The sequence below is a fragment of the Lepidochelys kempii genome, chromosome 4 (assembly GCF_965140285.1).
Source record: "Lepidochelys kempii isolate rLepKem1 chromosome 4, rLepKem1.hap1, whole genome shotgun sequence".
Taxonomy (NCBI): Eukaryota; Metazoa; Chordata; order Testudines; family Cheloniidae; genus Lepidochelys; species Lepidochelys kempii.
Genome location: NC_136383.1, coordinates 114,608,667 through 114,634,122, shown reverse-complemented (window position 1 = coordinate 114,634,122; position 25,456 = coordinate 114,608,667). Strand labels below are relative to the sequence as shown.

Below are 25,456 nucleotides of genomic sequence, written 5' to 3'. Positions count from 1 at the left end.
GAAAAACAACCTATGTACTGTGCACCCTGCTTCATTTTGAACAAAAGTGCTGCAAATGCATCAGTTCTCTCTGATCAATCAGGATGGAGCATCAACGGAGGTTGGAGGAAGTTGAAAGACCAAATACCATCACATGAGAGTTCAATGTCACACAAAGAAAACTATGTTGCATGGAAATCAGCCAGTAGGGCAGCATCAGCTGAAAGTTCAGTTGAGAATTTACTCTTGACTGAACTCTCTACAGAAACTAATAACTGGAAAAACTTCTTGAGCGCATCCTGAATGCCATCCTTTTTCTTTCTGAGCAAGGATTGGCTTTCTTTGGTTCCAGTCAACGTACTGGTGATCATGCAAATGGAAACTTTCTAGGCACGGTTGAGTACCTCAGCAAATATGACCCACTTTTATCAGAGCATGTTAAACGTGTTTGAGACTTGCAAGAGAGCAAAAGCGCATGCAAGTCCATTATCTCTCCACACTCATACAAAACAAGTACATTGACCTAGTTAGGTCATTCGCACAAACAACAATTCTTGATGAGATTTGAAATGCCAAATATTTTTCAATCATTGTTGATGCCATTCCAGATTGTTCTCACAAGGAACAGACTGCTATGGTTATTTGATATGTTAAGATTATAGACAGCTCAAAATTTTCAATTGAAGAAAATTTTTGTTTGATAATTTCATGAGAAAAACTGGAAAAGAAATTGCTACTCAGGTACTAGGAATTCTAGAAGGTTTTAAGTCAGATTTTCAAGTCTGCATTGGTCAAGCCTATGACAATGGATCTAATATGGCTGGGAAATACAAAGGTGTACAAGCAGTTCTGCCTGAGCATAATTCAAACTGTATTTTCTCCAGCTGTGGAAATCAAACCTTGTAGGTGTTGACAGTGCTGAATCATGCAAGGAGCAATTACTTACTTTGGAACTGTTCAGCAAATGTACAATCTCTTCAGTAGCTGTCCACAAAGGTGGGAAATTCTGAAGCAATATCTTCCTGTTTCACTGCATGAGATATCCAAAACTAGATGGTCTGCATGGATTCATGGTGTTCAACCAGTTGCACAGCATTTGAATTCAGTGAGAAAGGCTTTAAATGAGCTTGAATCTCTCAATCTCACTGCACAGGCTCGAACTGAACTTCAGTCTATTCAGAAGCACATGTCCAAATTTGAATACATTCCGATGTCATCTTTGTGGATGAAGCTACTTACAATGATCCACAAATTAATCTAGTAATTGAAGCATGCAATGCTACACTTGATGTTGAGAGGGATAACACTGAAAATCTTATCAATGACATTTAACAGATTCATGAACAAGGGGATGTGATCCTGACTGAGTCCAAATTAGCAGCACAGACTATTGGCATTTAATCTGAGTTCTCCACCAATCACAACTTACCTATTGAATCCAATGCCGAGCAGCATTATAGGGGCAATGTCTTCCTTGTCATCATTGACTGTATTCATTCAGGTCTTACATGTCGATTTGAGTCACTGCAACTAATTTGTACCCTTTTTAGGTTTCTTTGGCAGTTCAACAGACTGAGTAATGAAAATCTATTTTCTGCAGCTGAACAATTTCAGCAAAGTACAACAAACAAACCTCAAAAGATCTCAGTGATGAGGTCATCTTCCTCAAATGAATATATTCCACAAACTTTAAATTGGATTGTAAGCCAAGGGAATTGCTTCAAGAAATACTCAAACTTGGACTCTCTGGAGTGTTTCCTAATATCACAATTGCATTGTGTATTTTTGTCAGTTTGCCTGCATCAGTGGCTTCAGGTGAACGAACCTTTGCTTGCCGTGCTTAATATCAACTGTGACATGGCATGAAAGCTAGATTTTTCCTCAATAATTAGTGCATTTGCACAGAAAAATGCTAGACAAGCATTTGTTAAACAAAAAAGTATTCAAATTATGTCTCACTCTTTTTTTGGTGCGTTATTTTGTTTTCATGTGTCGTCATTTTTTATTTTTATTATGGCTAGGGGCCTCAAAAACTGGAAGTGGCCCGGGACTCTCTGGACCTCTGAGACAGCCTGTAAACAGGCAAATGGGACTGGAGTGGGTAACAGTAAAGAAAGTTATATTTGCATTAATTAGTAATCTCGATGGTCAAAGTACTCACAAATGACCACTAGCCTAAGCAAAGTGGTTTTACTTCTGAAAACAGTATGCTTAAGCTGCACTGAATTGGGAATACTCCCATATTATTGCCTGTTTGTTACACATTACACAAAATGAAATCAAACTCATTAATGGTATGGAGTGACCAAAGTTTATAAATGAACCAAGTTTACCAAAATGAACTGATTATCTAAACATCAGACTAAGGGGTCACTCAGTGACCTCCTGGCAATGTTAATGTGGTTTTTGTATATTTATTTGTTTAACTCTTATCCAAAATGTTTATGGAACTGCTTATAATTTATTATTATATTATATATAAGGTGTCTAATTTTCTGTAAAATATACATAGAATCAAATAAACTGATGGATGACAAAAATTTCTAACAATGCAGATTAAATGGTTGATAAATTATGTTTGCAGTTAAATACTCATAAAAACTAACAAAAACAGGTTATAATCCCATAATTTAGGCATTTAGTATCCTCAGAGTAGGACACCAGGTTAAAAAGAAACAACATCAGAAGAGAATGAAAGCTCCTCTGGATCTCATCAGTTTTGTTTTTAAATAAACTGGTCAGATCCTGAATAGAGAAAGGAGGAGTATTTAAGCAGAGAGACAGTGGTAGTGAAGACTTGTCAAGGATTAGAGACACAAGAGAAGGGAAATAAGATTGCTCAACCATGACTACAGCACAGCTGAAGGAAGAGGACAAACTTAAATTGGAGGAAGGTAGCAATGTCATCAGACTTCTTCCAGAGGAGCTCAGGAAAGGGTGAGAGAGGAGAGCAGGAGTGGAGACAACAAAGGTGAGGAAAATGCCATCTCTAAAATTTGAAAGGAACAAAATGGCAAAGTGTGGAAAGGGCAGTGCTGATGGTAGAATCAAAAAGAGTGAAGGGGAACCAGGGAAGGAACAAAGAGGTTGACAGCATCACACTGATAGATGGAAGTCATGGAAGGAGCATAGGCAATGATGAAGGAGATAGGTAGAGAGAATGATATATCATGGAAATTACTGCAAATAATATTTTTCTCTCTGATGGTCCAAAGAGGTCCAGAGCTGGAGATCAAAGAAGGAAATGAGAAACAGGAACTGGGAGGCAGCTGAGTGTGATTCCTTCATCTGAAGGTTGAAGTCACACAGAAGAATTAGAGAAATAGGGATAACTAGGCACCACATTCTTACAGGAAGGTGGAAAAGAGCTGGATTGGATGCAGCTGGAAGGTAGCAAGAAAGACACAAAATGACCTCCAAACTAGAGTTGGTTGAATAACTGAATAGCCATTGGAGCAGAGAAAAAAGTGAGATGGATTCTATAGCCTGGAAGTCGGGGGCTGCATTCAGGATGTCATAGAGTTTAAGACCAGAAGGGATCATCAGGTCACCTAATTTGACCTCCTGTCCAAGTCCCTGCTGCAATGACTATTTAATTATTTATATATGGGGTGGAACACCTTCCACAGGAAAGACTGAAACAGCCCCACACCAGAATGTCCAAAAGCTCAGTGACTCTTCTGTAGTGTGGGAAACAAGTTCAAACCCTTTCTCCGCAGCAGATAAAAGGGTGAGACTGAACCCCTGTCTCTTACATCACAGCTGAGTGCCCTAACCATTGGGCACTAAAAGATATAAGAAGGGCTCTTCTTCCAGCCATTTTGTGACCCCATCCCAAAACATCAAAATGTTTCAGCAATGCCAAAATGGACTGTTTTGTTTTGACATTACTGAAACATTTCAGTTACATCAAAACTATTTGGCAAACTTAGCATGAACTTGTGAATAGTTTTGGGTTGACTGAAACTGCATTTTTCAGTGAATAAATTTTGCAGAAAAACCCACCCAGCTCTACTCCAAATTATCCATTACAGTGGCCATTTTGATTCCAACATTCTTGAGTTTAGTTTGATTTTATTTAAATACTTAGTGGACTATACTGCCTTTGATATAGACAGTTGTCTCATTAATTCCACTGTGAGTTAGATATGCATATTCAGGCAAGAATAGACTCCAGGGTAAAGATACACATTTAATCACTGTTTTAATATCAGATAAATGATTCCCTTTCTGTTGTATGAAACATGATTTTTTCATTTTGCATCATCTCAGATTTATCTAGATTAATTTCATATTTTCATCATTCGTATGACTAAGAGGGCTTTAATTATGTGAACTACTGCTAGCTTGTGTGCCAGACTCTCAGATTTTGATTAAAAGAAACGTCTAACCCTTCTGGTTGTGAAGAAAATCTTGAAACTGTCAACCAAGTGTAATCAGTGTAGTGATATTTGCAGAGAAATTGAAACAATACCTCTGTGAGTTGTGAATTGCCCCCTGCCCCCACTGATCTGCCTCTGTGGACACATCTACACTGAAAAAAACAAAAACAAACCATGGCAGCAAATGCCAGAGCCCAGGTTAACTGATTCAGGCTTGGGGGGCTAACGCTATGGAGCTAAAAATAGCAGTGTAGACATTCTTGCTCCAGCTGGAGCCCGGGCTCTGAGATACCTCTCCGCCATGTCTCAAAGCCCAGGCTCCAACCCAAATCCAAGCATCTACACCGTTAGCCCTACAGCACAAGCCCTGCAATCCTGAGCCAGTCTGTGAGGCTCACACTGAAAACAAACAAACAAAAACAACAACAAAACCAAACAAAAAACACAGCAGCATCTGTACCCTATGACATCATCAATGGCAATTCTTGTGATGATTATTTATCAACATTTTTAACTTTTTCACATCAAAATGATACCAGAGAAACTCCATATTAAAGTCCCCAGACTCCATTTTGTATCCCTGGCTTCCATTTTGAATCAGCAGGAGTCATTCATTAGATGGAACTATAGAAGTGACAGGAAAACCAAATTGGTGGGGGAAAAGGTGGTAAACAAGAAGTCAGTGGGTGAAATAATGATCACAAGTCTAAAAATAGAACTGACTGTTAGAAGGAGCAGGTAAACAAGTAGGATGACGTCACGCATCTAAAGTTCTGACCGAAGGGTATGAAAGTCAGCTGGCAGTTGAGAGACAGACAATAGAGACGGTGTGGAGAGAAAGAGACGTCTGAGAGAGGAGATCCAGAGAGAGAAGCTGAGGAGAGAGAGAGAGAGAGAGAGAGAGAGAGAGTGCACAGTCAGTGCAGCATAGTCAACGAAGTAAGTCTGTCAGACAAAGTTATAGTTATAGCTACAGTACCGAATAGTGTTAGTGTACGTGTGTGTGCATGTGTTAATAAAGATATATGTTGTGTTGTGAAAGGAATTTATACATGTAAGACCTAAAGAACATTTAAGAACTGCTGTCAGCGACCTGTGAAGAACTGGCCATTGGAAGTAGGGCACAGCCACTTAGCATCATTTCAAATTATAAGACAGTATGGTTTGGGGTGCTCTTTAACTCTTGTAAGGGATTAGTGTTTTAGATTGTTATTGTGCTAAGGATTTGTGTTAAAGGGGGCCTTGTTTTGGAACACTGCTTGCGTCAATCATAAAAGGAGGGCTGTATATGTGTCCTCTGGGGATAACAGGTCTGAGCTGTTCTGAGGAGTTTCTGAAACAGGGAATCCCTGGCAAGCCCAAGATATTCCTTAACCACCCTGGAGACCCATGCCTTAGGAGAACAGATTGGTGAACAGGTGGGCTGTTTTGAGGGAAGCCTTGGTAAGTCTGGAAGGGGGCAATAGGTAAGATATTCTAAGGGGTATCTAAATTCTGTTTTTGGGGTAACAAAAGTATGTAAGAAAGATCAGGGAGGGTAGCCCCTCATTTTAGTACTGCCAGTAGGTAGCAGGTACAAGGGTAGCAACATTCTCTTCTCTCCTCCCTCTCTCACTTGAAGAGCCAAAAAGCGCAGCAAGCATCTGAGCCAAATCTAAGGGAGCCCAGCAGAGGCAATGTGTATATCTGGATCTTACTGAGGGTTAGCTAAGCCCTTGGTTCCCAAGGAAGTCAATGGGAACTGAAGGACACTTTGCCCCTCACAAAATACAACTCCGTATAAGTCCCAGTCATAGGACCTATTCAACCAAAATAGATATTTGCTAAATTGAATATAACCTTGATCAGGTGTATGTGAGCCAATGGTGCAGGTAAGTCAGTATGGCCAGGTATGCTGGACCATTAAGACAATACGCCGTACTGGAAAGACACATTTTCAAGAATGAATTGTAGAGCCCTGCATGGATACAAATTTATACCTGTGGATGCAGATATCTGGGGATAGAAATCGGTACCCGCAGAACCGCAGGGCTCTCCCAGGAACCGCAGCAGCAAAAGGAGCAGAATGCGAGGCCGCCGCTCTCAGGAGCAAGTGCCCTGCACCAGAAGCTCCATGCCCCCAGCCCTGGCTTCTGGTGGGGCTGTGCAGATCCCAGACAGGAGATGTAGCTGTGTGAAAGAGCTGGCGGCAGTACAGCCGTGCCAGAGGAGTTGCTGGCGCGGGGCATTGGCTCCGGGGAGCAGTGGCCCCACGTTCTGCTCCTGTCACCGCTGCAGTTCCGCAGATACACATTTCTACCCATGAATATCCACATCTGCCAGGTATAAATTTGTAAAATTCAAAAAAGAACTAGATAAATTCATGGAGGATAGGTCCATTGATGGCTACTAGCCAGGACGGGCAAGGATGGTGTTCCTAGTCTGTGTTTGCTAGAAGCTGGGAATGGGCAACAGGGGATGGGTCACTTGATGATTCCCTGTTCTTTGACCACTGTTGGGAAGACAGGATAATGGGCTAGATGAACCTTTGTTCTGGCCATTCTTATGTTCTTATGTATCTGCACAGGGTTCTAGTCACAGAACATTTTTTGTGAGGGAGAGCGGGGTCAGTACCATACTGGTAAGAGTTAAAATCCCCTTGCACCACTGATGTGATCTTATGTAGTGACAGACTCTATTATAAGGTGAAAATTCTCGAAAAGGACCATGTAGCCCAAGTAAAAATTGGCTTCGTCTTGAAATAGAGTAGTGAGATACCCAATTTCACACCTTACCAGAGATGTAATGTTTTGCGGGAGAAAATGTGTTGCAGTTTTGTAAAACCCACATTTTTGTGCCAATTTCCAGTGTCCCTTTAAATGAAATTTAGATTTGGTTGGAAAATGCCTGAGAATAACATGTAAGAAGAGCTGTTTTGACAGTTTCCACTACAAATAAAAAGTTAAAGCATACATCATCCTGTTACTGAACTCTAATTAAAGGGCAAATCCTGCTCATCACCCTACTGCGTAGTCCCATTGAAATACACGTTGATAAGTGTTATGCATGAGTCAATGGCAGTGATGAGATATTTAAAAGAGCAATTGCAATAACATACTACTGTAATACGATCACCTTGGAATAAAAATAAAATAACCTTTCCTCATGCTATTACTGACAGCTTTTTCTGATGTGACCATCTTTGATTTTGGCAGAAACCTTATTTCTGGGAATGCTCATCATCTGAGCCAAAATTGTGGTTAACATTTTAACAAATGAAAATGTAAGACTACATACAAACATATGAATATGCAGGGTAAAATATCTGCATAAACTTTATTCTCATATTTCCATGTATACTGTTCCTTTTGGAAGTATTTTTGTGATATTTATAGAGATACTATAATGCATTTCAAAATTCGCTTTAATTCACTTAACTGCTGATTCAGTTGTACATTTTTGCATGTATTCATGTTGCACACCATTGTGCTTTAATACTGCAGAACATCTCTATATAGTGTGTCATGCTTACTACTTCTTCCCCTCATGAGAAATTATTTTTAAATGTTGTTTTAGATGTAAAGAACAGTAATGTACCTGATTATTTAAAATGACAGTGAAGTGCCCAGTGCTTTGCAAATGTATATTTATAAACAAATGCATCTGTACAAGAATCACAGGAAAAAGAAAGACTAAAACGGGGGCAATACAAAACTAAACGTCCGTTTGTGAGTTTGTAAGAGAAATTTAACATCTCGCTGATTTTACACTTGCTACATGTTCTGAATTCACACTATTTCCCTGACTGACTTTACTTGAACCCACTATTCTGCCACAGTGTTCCTTTGTTTAAATAATTATTTTACTCCCCAGGGAAGCTACAGTGAATCGCCTTTTGCAACAGATTGTTTTCATCCCTATTATGCCCCTCCATGTATCAAGTAGGCGCCGCAACCTCGAAAGCCACCATGTTACAGGCCCATGCGAAGGGAACACTGTAGACTCTTTCGAACACACTGTTACCCAGCCCCAGCGGCGGGGCTGGGCCTCGCCGGGCGCGCAGAGCGCCCCGCGCGCCCGAGCAGAGCTCTGCCAGGCCCAGCGGGCCCGTGGAGCTGACCCTTGCGCAGCCCGTAGGGCAGGAGGCTCAGAAGCTCCGTCAGCCCTGGCCCTGGGCAGCCCCACGTGGCACTGGCAGCCCGCGCGCCCGCCTCTCGGCGCGTTCCAACAAGACCCTCTGCCTCTGCCGCCGCCGCGGCCCGCCCCGCTCCCGGCGGCTCTGTAGAGCTCTACTCTCCCACGGGCGGGGCGGCGGCGCTGGCCAATCGGGCGGCGCGGCGGCTGGGGGGGCGCTGAGGTCAGTTCCGCTGTACGCTCGCTGGCTGCTGCGCTCGGCGCAGGGCGTGGAGCCGCGTCGGCGCGCTCTGAGCGCGCGTGGGGGGCGCAGGCTCACCCACCGAGGGTAAGTACCTGGCAACGGGGCGCTCTTGCTCCCCCGAACCCCCCCGGGAGGCGTAGGCGGGCGGATGGGGGTCGCTGCTGGCAGCTCCGCGGCAGGGAGGCGGGGGGCGTCTGAGCTGCTGGGTGAGCTGTGGGTATTCGGGGTCCGCAGCTCCCCCCTTTGTGACCCGAGGTGGGGGCTGTCCTAGCCCCCCTCTCTCCCTCCCGGGCGGAGGCAGCCCCTCGAGTAGGCCCCAAGGGGGCACCCTCCCTATCCCGCCATAGGGGGAGGGTGCGTCCTCCCTTTCCGTCGTGGGAGGAGTCCCCAGCAGCGGGACCTGCTGCCGCCCCGAGTCCTGCTGTTCCAGCTCCCGCCTCGTCACGGGCGGTGGAATGGGGGTCCCCCTAGCTGCGGTCACGGGCGGTGGAATGGGGGTCCCCCTAGCTGCGGTCCAGGCGGGGCTGCACTCGTCGCTGCGGGGGTGGTAGGACTTGCTGCTGCCGCACTCCGTGCTGGCTGTACTGCCCTCGCTGGGCCGGTCGGAGCATTGCGGGGATTAGTGGGAAAAACCTTCCCCCTCCTATCCCCTTCTTATTTTGTAGTTACAGGCGGCGAGAAATGTCTCCTTTCCCCAAGGAAGGGATCAGGGACCCTGCTTTGAGCCTTGCAAAGTGCAGGGAGGGAGCAGGCTGTCTGCTCTAGTCGGTTCCCAGTAACGTTTCCTTGGGCGCACAGCCCACATGGGTGCAACTTCTGGCTATTCAACAATTTTGTGTGTGGCCATGGGGTTAGGCTTTTTCTGAGCCCTTCCATCGACACTTACTCTGTTTTCCCAAGATTACTATTGAATCTTTTGTCTTGGTACTGAATAGGAACTTTGGTTAGTGGTTCTGCTACTGAGGAAGGTTTAGTACATGGCATTAATACACAAATTAACAATAAAATACTATGGGGAAGAGCTGGAATAGATCATAGAATCATAGAATATCAGGTTTGGAAGGGACCTCAGGAGGTCATCTAGTCCAACCCCCTGCTCAAAGCAGGACCAATCCCCAATTAAATCATCCGAGCCAGGGCTTCGTCAAGCCTGACCTTAAAAACTTCTAAGGAAGGAGATTCCTTTAATGATTAAATGAAATCTGTTCTATCTGTAATTTGTTTCAAAAGAAACTCCCCTAAGACAGTAGTAGAATTAATATATTTCCTCAAAGGATTTAAACACAAATAGTGATTTATAATTAATATGCTGTAGGGAATAATCCTGCATTAACTCAGATTTGGCTAAATGTCTTGCAGTATATTTTCCAATAGCAAATTTCCATGCTGCTACTAAGAAGACTGTGAGTGGGGCTACTCATGGTAGTAAAATGTTTCCAGGGTCTGGGTCTAAGAGATACATACTTTTAAAATTGGATACCCTTCACCATACCCTTGGTTCTCTGTTTTCTTCAATGCCATGCTTCTTTACTGTATTCTTATTAGCCCTTACTTATTAGTAAGTATAGAATAGTATAATATTAAATCCTGGTTAAACAAGCTTAGACTATTGAAGGATTATTTTTATGGGCATAAATGTGTGCAACAGAAAACTCTGATATTTAATTTTAAAGGCTGGCAATTATACATCTAATCATAAACAAGTGTAGGTATCTCAAGTACCTTTTACAAAGGTAACTATAGGTGCAATAAATATTTAGCATGTCAAGGTGCGTGTGTCAGGTTACTGCAATAGGACTACTCTAGTTTTCTGCTTGAGGTTGATAGCAGCATTTTGTAAAAGGTAAATTGAGGGCCCTGTCCTTCACTGAACGATGTGGTAGACCCCTGTAGTTCTCAGTACAGGATTGGGGCTAGAATACTGTGCAGTGCGTTTACAATACATTCTTGTTTTCATGGGACAAAATACATTTAAGCTATGCTTTAAAAATGTCCAGTTTGTTTTTAACTTAATATTTTGTATAATTCACGTTATAGGAGGTCCCAATAAATTGTTCTGCATATAATTCAAATGGAGATTTTTTTTTACATGTTGGCAGGATGTGAAATAATATAAAATAATTGTATATGTTATAATAAAGGCAAGCTTTAAAAACTGGTGTATGGTTTTTGCTTTTTAAAAAATCTGGTGTATTGATATTTCTGTTTATTTTTAAAGAGAGAAGAACTTTGAACTCCACATACATTAAGTATTGTGCTACATGGCTAGAAGTTCATTTGGAAACAAAATATCCTCTACACCATTATTTCTGCCAAAGAAAGTTCCATTGGTATAATTTGCTGGCTCACTTGCTTTTTAGTACAGTATTGTTTCTGAAAATTTATTAATACTTTTCTACATCTTTTGAAGGTAGCAGTTAGAACTGAAAACAGTATTCCAGGAGATTTATATTACAACATTATAACATTTTCAGTATTCTCTTCTCTTCCATTCTTTAAATATTTTCTTTGCTATATGGGCTGCTGCTGGACATGAGCAGAGGTACAAAATGATGCCTTTGGATTTTATAGTCATCCGTACTTTTCTGTGCTCTTTTGGGTTATGCTGCACTTTGAAGAAACTGTTTCCTTTAGTTAACCTTCTGCATTGTATCTCTATGAATACTTTGAAGAGTATAAAGGTAGGCTACAAAGTGTCCAGTTTTTCTACATACTTTGTCATGCTGGTGTGTAGTGAATGGTCAGTATGTTGCCTCCTGAGACTGTGTGGATTTGCACAATTCATAGTCACCATGTTCTGGAATATTCTCACATCTTATTAAAACATCTATATTTCTCTTCTTCTCATTCATTCTATCCCACACAATGACAAAATGGAACCCTTCACACCAAAACCTTCCAGATTGGACTTTCAGCACTCAAGAATAACCAGTGATGGGACTTGGCAAAGAAAACAGGGCATGTCATTAAGACGACAGATGGCTGTTTAATCTTTTTTTTCCCCAGAACACTATTTGAATGATTCTTTTTATTTTCATTCTCTTGATTCTAATACAAATTTAATTTGAACATGGGGTTTGCCACATGCTTAAATACAGGATTTCTTCTAAATATAAGGTCTGTTCGGTTCAGAAAACTCAATAGGGACAATAGACTATCGAAAATATCCCAGTTCAGTTTCTACTGTATCAGACTTTCAGCTTTTCAACTGATAGCGCAGTTGTATGTCTATTAAATCAAAATGATCTTTAAATAGTTTTGTTGCAAAAAAAACTTCAAAATCTCTTGTGTTCTGCTAAGGCCTGCCTCTTTGATATACTTTTGTTCATTTTTTCATATTTTGTGAAAATTGCCTTGCTAGGTTTTTTTAATAGCATAGGAAAACACTTGAGTTTTTAATGCTCTTTTTTGTGATCATGTAATTGGCAGCTGAAGCCAGAAGGTTTTGTTTCCCTATTTGGTTGAGTGCAATTATTTTGTCTATGGATGGTTGCACATAGTTTTTTTTTTTAAAAACGCTTAGGATTGGCAATGAGAACATTTATGTTCATTTCATCCTTGCTATTGAGATAAAGTTTCATTAAGATTTCAGTGCTGCAGACAGCATCAAAACAATTGTGTGGATGCAACAGTTTTGAAGAAAATGTATTTTAAATTTAACACCAATATAAACATCAAGTAAAGTGCTGTATCATCTTCTTGACCTGAAACACAGCAGTACGCCTGTCATATTTATGTCCAAAAGAAATAAAGACTTGGATGCAAAGTGTCTTGCTCATCTTCAACCTCGATGAGACAGACGTGATACTAGTATGAAGAGAGACGAACCTATGTGGGACAAATAGGAATTTTCATCTAGTTCTCTAATGAGGGCACATACCCTCCAATTATCAATATTGTCAAAGCATTGGAGTCATAAAACCTACTCATAGACATCCAGATGGCTGTACAACAGCCAACCTTTGGCTGCGCAGGAGTCTAATATTGCTTCCAGATGTGAATTTAGCTACAGTTATTACCACATGAGACTGGATTGCTACATTTTGGCTTCATCCAAAAGGCTATCAGCAAACTACAGTTTTATTCAGCACATACCGCCTAATCTGCTAAGTGGAGTGAACCAGTAAAAGTACGTAACACAGTACTATTAATTATATTGGCTGCCATTTGATTTTCATAAAAATTGAGGTAATTCCTCAAAGCCCTGGATGGACTTAAAACCAAGATATCTTTGAGAATCAATCCCTTTCCATGGCAGTATTTCCTAAGAAGACTAATGGATGGAACACAGATTCAAGATCAAATGAACTCACAGTGCATTCACAAGGAAGGTCTCTGGAACTCATTCCGACCAAAGTTCAGGCTGACACTAAGACTTACATCATTGTGTAAAAGTGTCCTCTTTCACACGGGCATTGCCTTCATATGATATTACTAAGTAATTCCAACATCATGCTCTTGGGGCAATAGCCCAAACCTTACTTACCTATAAGTAAGCAAGGGGAGGGGAGAGGGTGACTCCTGACGGTTATGTTGCTATGCAACATCATCTAGAAATGTCTCCGTACCTAGATAAGCATTATGCAATGGCATCTTCATATATAGAAATGCTTGTACAGGGAAGATGTGAATGGATTTTACATGTTGCTTCTTGGGTAGGTGCGACACAGAAGGAGAGTCTCAATCATTAATCTTTATTGAGCTTTGTGCATGCTTTGAGGACAAAACTTTTTATTTTTTAACATATAAGCTTTCTCGCAATCTAGGCAACAGCTGAGGATCAGATTCTATTTACATGAAGTTTAAAAACCACAGGAAAAAAACTCCTTTGCTCTTTGTTGTTGTTCAAAGAATTTTGGAACAATCAGGTTGTGACATACATTTTGTTTAGGAGTACTAGTGGCACCTTAGAGACTAACCAATTTATATGAGCATAAGCTTTCGTGACCTATAGCTCACTTCATTGGATGTGAGCTGTAGCTCATGAAAGCTTATGCTCAGATAAATTGGTTAGTCTCTAAGGTGCCACTAGTACTCCTTTTCTTTTTGTGAATACAGACTAACACAGCTGCTACTCTGAAACCTGTCATTTTGTGTAGGCTAATGCTACATGGTTTGCCATTGTCCTCCATCTTCTGTCCCACTGTGTTTGTGTGTTTTTTTTCCTTTTCTTACCTGTTGCATCTTGTGTATTCAAATTAGATTGTAATCTTTTCAGGGCAGGGATCGTATGCCTATGCATAGAGCCCGGCATGGATACAAATTTATACCCACGGATGCGGACAGCCATGGATATAAATCAGTATCTGCAGAACCACAGGGCTCTCCTGGGAACTGTAGTGGCGAAAGGAGCGGAATGTGGGGCTGCTGCTCCCAGGAGCCAGTGCTCTGTGCTGGCAGCTCCTCTGGCGCGGCTGTACCGCCCTCAGCCCCACCCATTGAGGTGGTCATCAGGCTCACCGGCAGCCATCCCTGGTCGCGCTCTTGTGTTCAAGTGGCACGCACACCCCCAGACAGAAGACGCAGACAGCTGCATGGAAGGGATGGGAGCAAGGCTGGGGGTGGTACAGCTGTGCCAGAGGAGCTGCCAGAGCAGGGCACTGGCTCCTGGGAGCGACAGCCCCACGTTGTGCTTCTTTTGCCACTGTGGTTCCCGGGAGAGCTCTGCAGTTTCACGGATACTGATTTATATCCGTGGATATACATTTGTATCCATGAAGAGCTCTACCTATGCAGTAACTAGCACAGTGGGGATTTGGTTTTGACTTGGGTCTTTGTGCAGCACTGCAATACAAATAATAAAAAAATGTACATCAAATAAACTGGTTTGTCCTTATCAGTGGTAGGATTGGCCAACTGTAAGCTACATGCTTTTTTATGATTATCCAAATTTATTTTGATTAAAAACTTTGACACTGACTAAGAGAACCTTGCTTTAGTGAGGTTACATATTTGAAGCATTTCCAAATAGCTTAAAAATCCCCTTGGTGTAGATAAACTCATGGTAATTAGGAATGTGATCTTGATGGATAACAAATACAAAGACTATTGAGGTAGATTTGAATGAGTAAGGGCAGAAAATTTTAGACCTACCTCTTCTCAGTCCTCGGCATAAACAAGACATGGAAATGTATTCTAGTGTCCATTTGATAATTTGGCTTTTGCTCTCAAATGACAGAGAGGTTTCTCTCTGCTTCAGTAACTTTATGTCAAATTTCATTTTTTTTAAAGAATTAAAAAAAATACATAGGAGAAAATACCATAGAACACTGTATTGTGTGAATTTTATATAATACAGATTATAGCTGCAAAATGTAAGCACCTGTGAAAGAATACATTGAGTACACTTTCATGGTTGTATGTACTATATGCCTAATAAAGCAGAGAAACAGATTTGCAAACTGTATTTCAACAGTCAGCTATTTTTATTATATTGCAAATATTTACTTACCAAGTAACAACAATTTTTCAAAGTGTTTTTTCACTAACTGACCCAGTCTTTCGCTTTTATTTTTTTAGTGCTGCAAGTTGAGAGAATCCAGTAGAGAACTGAAAATAGAGTTTTATGGTTTCAGAACTTGAAGCAATACTTATTCATAAAGATAAAAATACACACTCTCCAGAGCAGTTGCCTGAATGATAACTAAGCAACACATTTGAGAGACTGTCACTATAAAAATTGTTTGTGTCCATTGCCATTGTATTTGCCTAAACTGGCAAGAGCCACTTGTTTTGAAATGCAGATAAAGAAAATGAGGGAAATTTTACCAAAACTGTATACAAGCCAAGTTAATGACATAAATAATTCTTTGACTACATCTCCAAAGCAAGCCAATGAGGATGAAGCAAATCAACCAAAAGGGACTGAAGGCCAGAACTGTGTCTATCAAGGGGATGAAGCTGAGGATAAGCTGCCATTGGTCCTTTGTATAAAGTGCAGAAGCGTGCAGAAACTTCCAGTGCCTGACTTACTAAAGCATAACAAACCCAGACAGACTGAAGACAAAAGTTTCATTTGCTGCAGGTGCAGTCTGAATACGCCACCGACTTTCCATTGTGTAGCTGACAGTGCCACTGCCATAGATTTAGAAAATCAAGAAAAAACATCCCGAAGTAAAACTCAGAAAACATTTAAAGTAAAAAACTTTCAACCAGACAAATATTACTGCGATAAATGTCGATTTTCAACAAAGGATCCTTTGCAGTATAAAAAGCATGTCGTTCAGCATGAAGAGATTAAATTTGTGTGCGCCCACTGTAGCTATGTATCCTACACCAAAGGAGAATTCCAACGGCATTTGGTGAAACATACTGGAACTTTTCCATATCAATGTGAATACTGTGAATACGGTGCTGTTAGGCATGATTATATAGTAAAACATACCAGAAGAGTACATGAAACAGTTACTGAGAAGGGGCCAATGAATATGGTTACAAAACAAGAGCAAAAGAGATCTTGCTTACCAAAGAGAAGCACTTTGTTTTCTGAAAAGCAGAAGTGTGATCAAAAAATTCCTCTTCAGAATGAGCCTTCAGATTTATCATCAAGTACAACTTGCAGCAAAATGCAAGATGAAATGAACAAAACAGTTTGTTTGTCTGACGATGTAGAATGTAGCCTAGGTACGACATCAGTCCAAGATAAAACTGTATTGGAACCAGCTGAAGTAAACATATATGAGAACCAAAATGTGGAAGTTGAAGTTTATTCTCCAAAAAAAGAGCCCATACAGCCAGGAATGCCATTAACAGTGATTGCACCTTCAGAACTTGTAGTTCCTTCTAACTGCTTAGCTCAGTTATTAGACATAAAAATAGTGAATGGCACACAGCAGTTGGTTCTTAAACTTATTCCTCTGAAAGAAACAAGTAATAAACCTATAAACTGTAAAGAAGAGGAACTCAGGAATCAAGGTGCAGAACAAACAGAGAAAGGAAAAAGAATAACTTCTGTTGCTCAAAATGAATTAACCACTGAAGCAACTGTAAATTTATCTAGTGTTAGTAACGTGCTTGCTTCGGATAATAAATACAAAAAGAACTCTGAATGTCTTAATTCCTCCAATTCTGACTGTAACTCAAATGTACCTAGGCAGGATAAATCAAAAATAAGTTGTCCTAAATCCTCAAATAAGGAAAAATATGCAAAAAATGATTTATACTGTTCTAAAGAGACCCTGGACATGTCCACACGTGCATATGCTGCTTCCTCTGAAAGTGATAGATCCCAGACTGTTTTGTTGCAGGCGGCTCAGAAGAGCAACAGTTCCTCTTCATCTCCTGCCCTTGGAGAAAAGGACATATTGCCTTTTAACGGTGATGACAAAGAATGCAGGAGCCAGATCATTAGCTCTCTGGAAACACATTTGTTTGATACCTGTTTGGTTAAAGAATCTTTTAAAACTTCTCAAGGATGGGGAGAGTTCTCTTTAAATAAAAGTTCATGTTTAGAGGAATCAAGTGTTGGCTTAAGTAAATTAAACAGAGAGATCTCTGATTGTCAGAATAATCCTTTAGAAGCTTTAGAATTGCAGAATGTAGAAAATAAGGACAGCCCTTCTGAGGGTCCTGTCATTTCATCTGTATTTTCCCTTAGCTCTGGGGCTGAAAACATCCCAGAGGGAATCAAGTGGGATAATACTGCATGCAATAAAAAGTCAACAACAATGTTGTGTAGAAAGATTGCTCAGTTGATGTCCGCTGCGGAGTGTAATGTGAAATCTACATTGGTTGCTTCACCTATGCCTGTTAGATGTTGTGCTTCTAATAAGAAGATGCCTTTGCCTCGGGAAACTTTAGCAAACTCTGAAAAAAAAGTCCCTGCTACTGAATTGGAACAATTTGCATCTTCACTTCAAACACCACAGAATGGTGGGATTGGTAATGAATTGTGTAATAAACAACCATCACAATCACGGTCAGCTACAACAAAAGCTAAAAGTAGAATGACTAAAAACACTCACATTGCTACTCCAGTGTTCATTCCAAAAGGGACAGTGCTGAAGGTCCTGAATGTCACTAGGAGTGAGAACACAAAAGAAGAAGGAGATAAGAATGAAATGTCATCTGCTACGATGTGTTGTAACGAAATGTTTCTACCACGACCAGTTCCTTTCAGCATTTCTGAGAAACTAAGCAGTAACCTACCTTTGCCAAATGAGAGTGAACTTAATGAGCAGTCCAGAAATCAAAATATGTCACTTAGGCACAGACCAAAAAGAGAGGCTAATGCAAAAAGTAATAGCAAACAAAATTTTATACTACTGCATCAAAAAAGTGATGAGCTAAGTAAGCAGAGCAAACTTACTTCAAAGGATCAACTTGGACCCAAAAATAAGGTAAAACAAGCAAAGTCCAGGGATTATTTGTCTAAGAAGAAAACAAGAATTTACTCAGAAACCAGTTGCATTTCTGAGGCGATGCCTCTTTTGACAGCAAGGCGTCTTAGGCTTGTACCACTTAGAGAACATCAGTTGATAAAATGTCCTCGTCGTAACCAGCCTGTAGTTGTATTAAATCATCCTGATGTTGATTCAGCAGAGGTAATTAATATAATGAAAATTGTCAACAAGTATAAAGGCAATATTGTGAAAGTTGTTTTATCAGAAAGAACGAGTAGTTGTCTTGGTGTGAAACAGTATAATAAACGGCTTACATTTCAGAACTTGGAAACAACAAGCCAAATGAAAAAGCAGAACTTTTTAAAAATGAAGCTAAAAAAGACCCATAAAAACAACTACCGGGTAGTGGAAACTTCACCAGCTAAAACACTGCAGTGTATGTTTAAGTGTTGGTTTTGTGGAAGGATATATGTAGACCAGGAAGAATGGATAAGTCATGGACAGAGACATTTGATAGAAGCAACCAAAGGCTGGGATGTTCTTTTTCTTCCTCTAGAAAGCCACAAGTGAGAAACTGTCAGTTTACTGCTCTTATTTTAACATGAGTGCCATTAATTTGTTTGGAAAGGGAGACAGTAAATATTTTACTGGAGGGTTTTTATATTTGGCAGGTGGGATTGTGGTAATAGGAATTATAAACTGTATGAGAAGCCACTCTTGAGCACTAAACACTACATAGCACTTGGATGCCTGAAATAAGTGTTATGGCTATCCCTTGCTTTTTTGAAAGAGACCTGGAAATGATTTGCTCTGAAAACATTCTAGTGCAGTTCTCTTCACTAGGACACTATATGCAGTAACGTTATGTTGTGAGGTCAATAGGGATTTAAAATATCCAACTATATGACCTGTGTGAAATTAATTGAATTCAGTCTGAATTTTACTACTACAGCTTAATGGTTCAGAGGTCAGGCATAAGTCTAATGAAGAGTATCTTTGACTCTTACGAATAAAAAAAGTGTGCATCATAATTTAGTAGCAAATTTAAAAAAAATGCCATAGTGGGGAAAAACTGGTGCTGAATCTGATTAAACTCCAATTTTAAGGAACAGAAGTAACTCCCCACTGACTTCAGTGGAGCTACAACAGTGTAAATGAGGAATTGGTGAGATCAGAATCAGACCCACAATGTGGAGTGGCAAGGAAAGCTTAATTCTGTGTTGTACAGTCAGGGGCCAAGTTGTGTCTTGTGCCACACAAGTGTAAGAGCAGGAAGAGGACACAGGTGACTACTTATTGTGCAAGCAAGCAGAAGCTCAACTTAAAGTGCATGAAATGAGGTCTGGCTTCTTTACTGGCTGGCATGATGTGATTCCGATGGATTGTGCATGCTGTAGGGCATAATGATCAGTGCTATGTGTAATCCGATTAGAAATGTATACTTTCAGGATAGAGCCTTTAACCAGGACCCCAGCCAGCCTAGCAGCTAGTGCATAGATAGGAAGAACTAGCTGGAGAACCAAACTGCTGCCTTGAAAAAGAGAGATTATGTTGCAGAACTCTACATTGCCAGTACCTATCCACATTTTCTGTAGAATCTTTGTTTTGACATCCTAAATTTGAAGATTTTGCATGTTAGAATCTACACATGTAAGCCTCAATTCAGCAAGCTACTTACTAATAATAATAATAAGCACATGGCTAATCAACTCCCATTGATTGCTGTGTGACTACTCAGTGAAGTCAATAGGATGATTCATGTGCTAAGTGCCTTGCTGAATGAAGGTGAGTTTTTAGTGGGGAAGGAGGATGGTTGATAGTGAAGTTTAATAACTGGCCACTGTACATGTATAGAATTTTCTCGGTTATCTTGTCACAAATTGTAAACCATTTTATTTTTTTAAATTTCATGTACAGCAAGTGATGAATTGAGCACATATTTTGCAGTCACATTTCTACAGGTAAAAAAATAATTAATTTGATGCTGGAGATATATTATACATTTGAATTTTGTATAAATGCCTGTAGTTCCTAATTGTTAACAGTGGAAAAACACATTTTGTTAAAAAAACAAACAAACAAAAAAACAAAACAAAAAACCCCACAACCCCTCCAGCCCCCGCAACAACCTACTAATCTGGGAATATTTTTTTGTTTTTTTTATACTCTAGAAAATTAAACATGGTTTTGATAAGGTATGTACTATATCTGTATTGAAATGTAAATATTTTGAAACTATAAAGCACATCTTGAGACTTGGGTCTAATTTACAAAAACAGTTATGTGAAACTTTTCTGTCAGACCATTTTGCAATACAATATTAAAATCTTTAGATATTTGGTGCTTTCAGAAAGGAGATCTTGTATTACTTTGCAACTTTTTGTATCATAGTGAAAGGCTAAACTGTTCAATGGAATACAGTTTGTATTATCTCTGTTTTTTTCAGTAATTAAATGACCGTTCTTATTTTGAAACAGGAATTTATATTTTTTTAGACTGGTACAGTAGAGATTTTCACTTTGTGTTCTTTGAAGCGAAACATCATGTTTCAGTTTTTTAAATTGTGAAAATAGTTTCAAATTCTAAATCTGTCATATCAGATTTTAATAAATATTGAAACTGCTAACATATGAAAAACCACTCGTGGCCAAATTCGTTCTCACTTACATTCATCCACCCAGGCAGATGTTTGAACCTACTTGAGTTTCTGTAGAAGCTGTTAAGGAAATACTTTTGAATCCTCTGTTTGTTTGGCAAAATATGACTGACATCTTTTAATCTTTAATCAATTTTGTATTCTTAAAAATTGTGTTGCGTGCAGGATTATAAACAGATTGTAGATGGTTTAGGGTGTTTTTCTTTGCTTATTTTAGTAAACAAAGACTGTTCTTTGTATCTCATTTGTTAATCTACATGTAACTGTTCTCGTATTAAATTTACAAAATATAAGTGTTTTTGTATTAACATGAACATTTTTAGTAAATTGAATTGTACGGTGGATATAAAAATTTGACAGCAGATCTCATGCCTTTTTCTCTTGCCAAGGACATCCAAATTCTGGCCAGATGGGGGTGTGGTCTAAATTTTTTATTTATTTATTTATTTATTGATGTAGTATTGTATTTGGATAGTTTTCCTTCTGGAATTTTAATAGTTTTGTGACTTGAGATAAAGAGTGTGACCCAGATTCTCTCTGTCCTGAGCTTCATTTGATGGAGTATGTTCCAGGAGAGAGGCTGTCTGGGAGTTGGTTATGGCTTTCAGATTCTCAGAGCAGATCTGCACCTTGATGAGCCCAGTAGAAGTTAGAACAGGGGTTGGAATACCCTATTTGGGTTCTATAACAATTTTCTTCCTGCATCCTGTCAGACAAGATACTCTTTCTTGTTCCTGATTTGTTAAAGGACCCATGACTGATTCTGTTTTCTATTACATTTTAATCATCAGAAACAAGGTTTGCCCTATACATTCAAGCTGAATTTAAACTACAGTATGCATCTGATGAAGTGAGCTGTAGCTCACGAAAGCTTATGCTCAAATAAATTGGTTAGTCTCTAAGGTGCCACAAATACTCCTTTTCTTTTTGCGAATACAGACTAACACGGCTGTTACTCTGAAACCTACAGAAACCTTATAAATCTCAAATGGTGTGTGTAAAATCCTTTTTGTACAAACTTTAGTGTGTGTATTTTTAAAGAGGCCAGAATTATGCTCTAGTCTAGTGCCTCTTGACTATGATTTTCTCTCAAGTTTGCAAAGGATATGAATTCAGTGGAACTAATTGCGTGAATAATCTTACCTCCATAAGGGTTTGAAGAATTGGGAATTAAATGCAAGCCTCTGTTGCTGGAGCTAAAGAATAATTACTGTTAAGTCTTACTACTAGGGATGACTATCTCATGGAGGCCAGCCCTAAAGTCTGATCCAGTGGTTGTTGAAGTCTGTTGAAAGACTGTAATTGATTTCATGGATATTGGATTGGTCCCCTACTGAGCAGGTGATTCCATTGTTTAAAACCCACTTGTAGTCTGCACCAGTAGTGAAAAGGTTAAACAGTATAAGTGCCAAGTTAGATGCAACTTCTCTGAGTTTAAATGCAGGAATATTTTGTAATGAAATTCTAATATATTACATTGTTTTGTTTCATGGATTTATTTTGTATTCCTAGTGACTTTTCAAATAACAGAGAGGTTTTGTTAATATAAGCAATCAAACAATTTATCAATTATCAGCAAGACAGGGAAAATATTGCTCAGAAGTTAGCTGCTGTTCATACCTTTTTGTGCAGTTGTACTATGACATTTGTACATGCCGGAACACCCTTTAAAATTAAGTAATATACAGAAGTGAAACTTCAAATAATCACGCACAGCAGAGTACAATTTGATCTAGTCTCATATATGAGAAATCACATTTCATAGACTTTTCTCAAGAATTAGAACTCTTCATTGTATTCATGTTGAACACAAATCTAATCTAATTTCTACACAGATTTTAAATATTAAAGTGTTCTTATTTTTACATTTATACAAACAGATTGAAATCACTTAGGGTAAGAAGCATCTTCTGTTCAACTTAAAAGGATGTGTTAGGTAACATTGTTCTCTCTGGATTCCAGACTTATCCTTTCCATCAATAAGTGTAATGGGAACACATGTGTAGAAGTCAATGATTTCTTGCACAGAATCAAACTTCTGAAAAACATTAAACAATGAACACAGAAATGCTGAAAATCCTTATCTTCTGATATGAAACAGGTAAGAAGAACCAAAGCAATGACCACATATAAGAAATAACACCCCCCCCCCACCTCTCCCACACATACTCCCACCCCATTTCATCCCCTTTGTACCTCCAGTAGTCTTCCCTGCTTAATATTACACTGGGTACACAGTAGCTTTCTTTTTTAGGGGCAGAGGGTTTTAGACCCTTGGAATGTAACCTAAAATCCAGCAAACAGCAACATGTGTGTGTTTTTAAAGTGTGGCATTGTCCATAAGGGATAAAACAATTGATTTATTTATATATATATAAAATACACACACACACGCACATTCCTAATCTATTATTTACTGAACTATCTAAAAAACTAAAATTGACATTCAGTGCAGGATACTTCAGGCTGTTATGAGGAAAGTAAGATAAAAACATCCTCCTCCTCCTTTTTTTTTTTTTTTAAAAACTAACCAGTTGGGAATATCTTGTGAGGTGCTGAGCATCTCCCACCCTCGTTAACTTTAATGAGATTTGAGAATGCTTAGTAGTAACTCCCAGAAGATGCTTGGCTCGTTGTACGATTGGGCCCTCAGGTGAGCTCAATTTAATATACAAAATATGTATGTAAATGTGTACAGCTGTGGCTTAATTGCCAGCAAAAGGCACCAACAAAGTTATGATTTTAAATTTGGTTTGTTTTCTCTTTTGCTTGTATTCATTGCATTATGGCTTTGTACCAATTTAACTGCATGATGTTTTAGACACATGGTGTTGGTCACCGTGCTGCTAATAGAGAGGTAACAGTTTTCTAGGATAAATCCAAACTCTAGTCAATACAGTTTTTTTTCATAAAGAGACGTAAGGCCTAATGGTATCCTTGGATAGATGCTTAAGTGGAATCGATTCCTTCTCAGAAAACTTCCCAAGGAAGAGTATGAAAAAGAACATATATGATAAAATCTACATTAGTTAACAACTAACAATCTTTATATGAAAGATCAAAACCAGTATTTGGGATGGAAAAGAGTTTAAAAAAATAGGTAAAATAAATTGATCCAAAAGTGAAAGCATGCTGCAGAAAAATTCCATCAGAAGAGAGTTATCCTTTAAAGAAGTGAAGATGCGGAATTGGAGAGAGGATGTCAAAGTACAGATTTTGAATACTAGGGCTGCATCTGTTTTTTTCCTTCTGTCTCCCAGATACAAAAATGGAATTAACCTTATCTTAACAATATATTCATTTGTACCAAATACCTCTGAAAAGCATTTAAGCAGACAGGGAAATTACAGACTGCAATTTTACTCTAATTGTTGAAGCCTTATAAATGTTTTAACCTCTTTGAGACAAACTGAGAAGAGAATAAACAAGGAAGAGCAGCTTTGGAATCCTTCTGCTTACTCCATCTGAAATGCAGAGGCAGCTCTGATGAACAGTACACGGTGCCTCTGATCCTTCACTGTACCTGCATCTCTACCCCAGTTCAGTGCATCAGTTCCCTCCCCCCTTTCCCAAGGCAGGTGCTGGTGTGATAAAAAGAAATGCTTCTCTTGGGCGTCTCTCTTCTCTGGGGCTTCCTAATACTGCAGAGAAATGCTGTTCAATAGGAGACTTTAGTCAATTTCCATGTTGGTTTCTGGGAAAGTTATTTTAGTTAAGTTTAAAAACAAAGCCAAACATATATAGCCAACATTAAAATGGAGGATTTAAGCCTCCTGCCCAGGTCGTCTGCCCCCGGGAACTAGCCAGGCAGAGAATTGGTGGCTTTACACAGAAAGGACGTTTGCCAGGATCCGGCAGGATTTCCATGCTGAAAGTTATAGATTTACTTTGTTAAAACCAACCAGTCTTATACACTATGGTGATAAGAACCAAGAGACTATTCAAATGCTTATTTTTGAAAATGGAACAGCATTGTAATCTGAGTACTTTTGATGCAGATCCACAGTCTAGGGTGGGCATGTGCTCTCTGTGCACAGATTAGAACCTACTTATGAGTTCTGACTTTTGGGTCTTTCCATTAGCTGAGATGACAAGGTTGATATGTCTACCTTCCCACTTCTATCAAATCATTGTAAGATTTTTTTCCTCAAAGTTGTTTGCATTTATGAGATCATATTATAAGTCTTTCTTTTCCAATGTACTAAAATGTTTGAAACTTGGTAGCTCTCTGTACCATTGTGTAATAGTGCTCTGTACTGCCAGTGTCATTCCATTCTCACTGTGGTCCCAGAGCTAGGAGGCTCAGATCTGAAAAGAGTCAGCACTTTAGAGTGCCTCACAACCAAGACAAGTGGGCTCCAGCAACACCTTGGTGATGAACCTTTTGAATCTGAGGGATAGAACATTTACATTCTTGGAGTGGATGGTCCCTTTAAGAGCTGAGTGCTGGCTGGAATCTACACTGTGATTATTAAGGTATTCTAACTGTCTACTTCCAAGTCTAACTCAATGTGCCTGAGCTGGGATCCTTTCCTCATTGCTAAAAATGCATCCGCTGAAGGGAATCTGCCCTTGGAACTCAGGCCTCAAAAGTGCTGTCAGATGCATAAAGTAAAAACTGAAAAAATAGCGAAAATTATTTTAAAAAAAATTGTACATGTCATTTGGAACCACGTGGATGAAACTATATAGGCCAGAACTGTTCTTACTCAGGAAAAATTCCTGATGGTTTAAAATGGGA

General features: G+C 39.4%; 1 protein-coding gene across 5 annotated transcripts in view; it reads left to right on the top strand.

The window, feature by feature from the left end:
* Positions 1 to 8,712: 8,712 nt before the first annotated feature.
* Positions 8,713 to 25,456, top strand: part of ZNF518B (zinc finger protein 518B) — a 154,696-nt gene continuing 137,952 nt past the window's right edge. For 4 of the 5 annotated variants that reach the window (XR_012158718.1, XR_012158720.1, XR_012158716.1 and 1 more), the window contains exon 1: positions 8,713 to 8,802. Coding sequence is in view for 1 of the 5 variants with exons in the window: in XM_073342498.2 (XP_073198599.1) it covers positions 15,456 to 18,629 (3,174 nt within the window). In the remaining 4 variants the exon portion in view is untranslated. Of the gene's footprint in view, positions 8,803 to 15,237; positions 21,239 to 25,456 lie in introns of those variants that run through there. The other variant, XM_073342498.2, reaches the window with a different exon arrangement.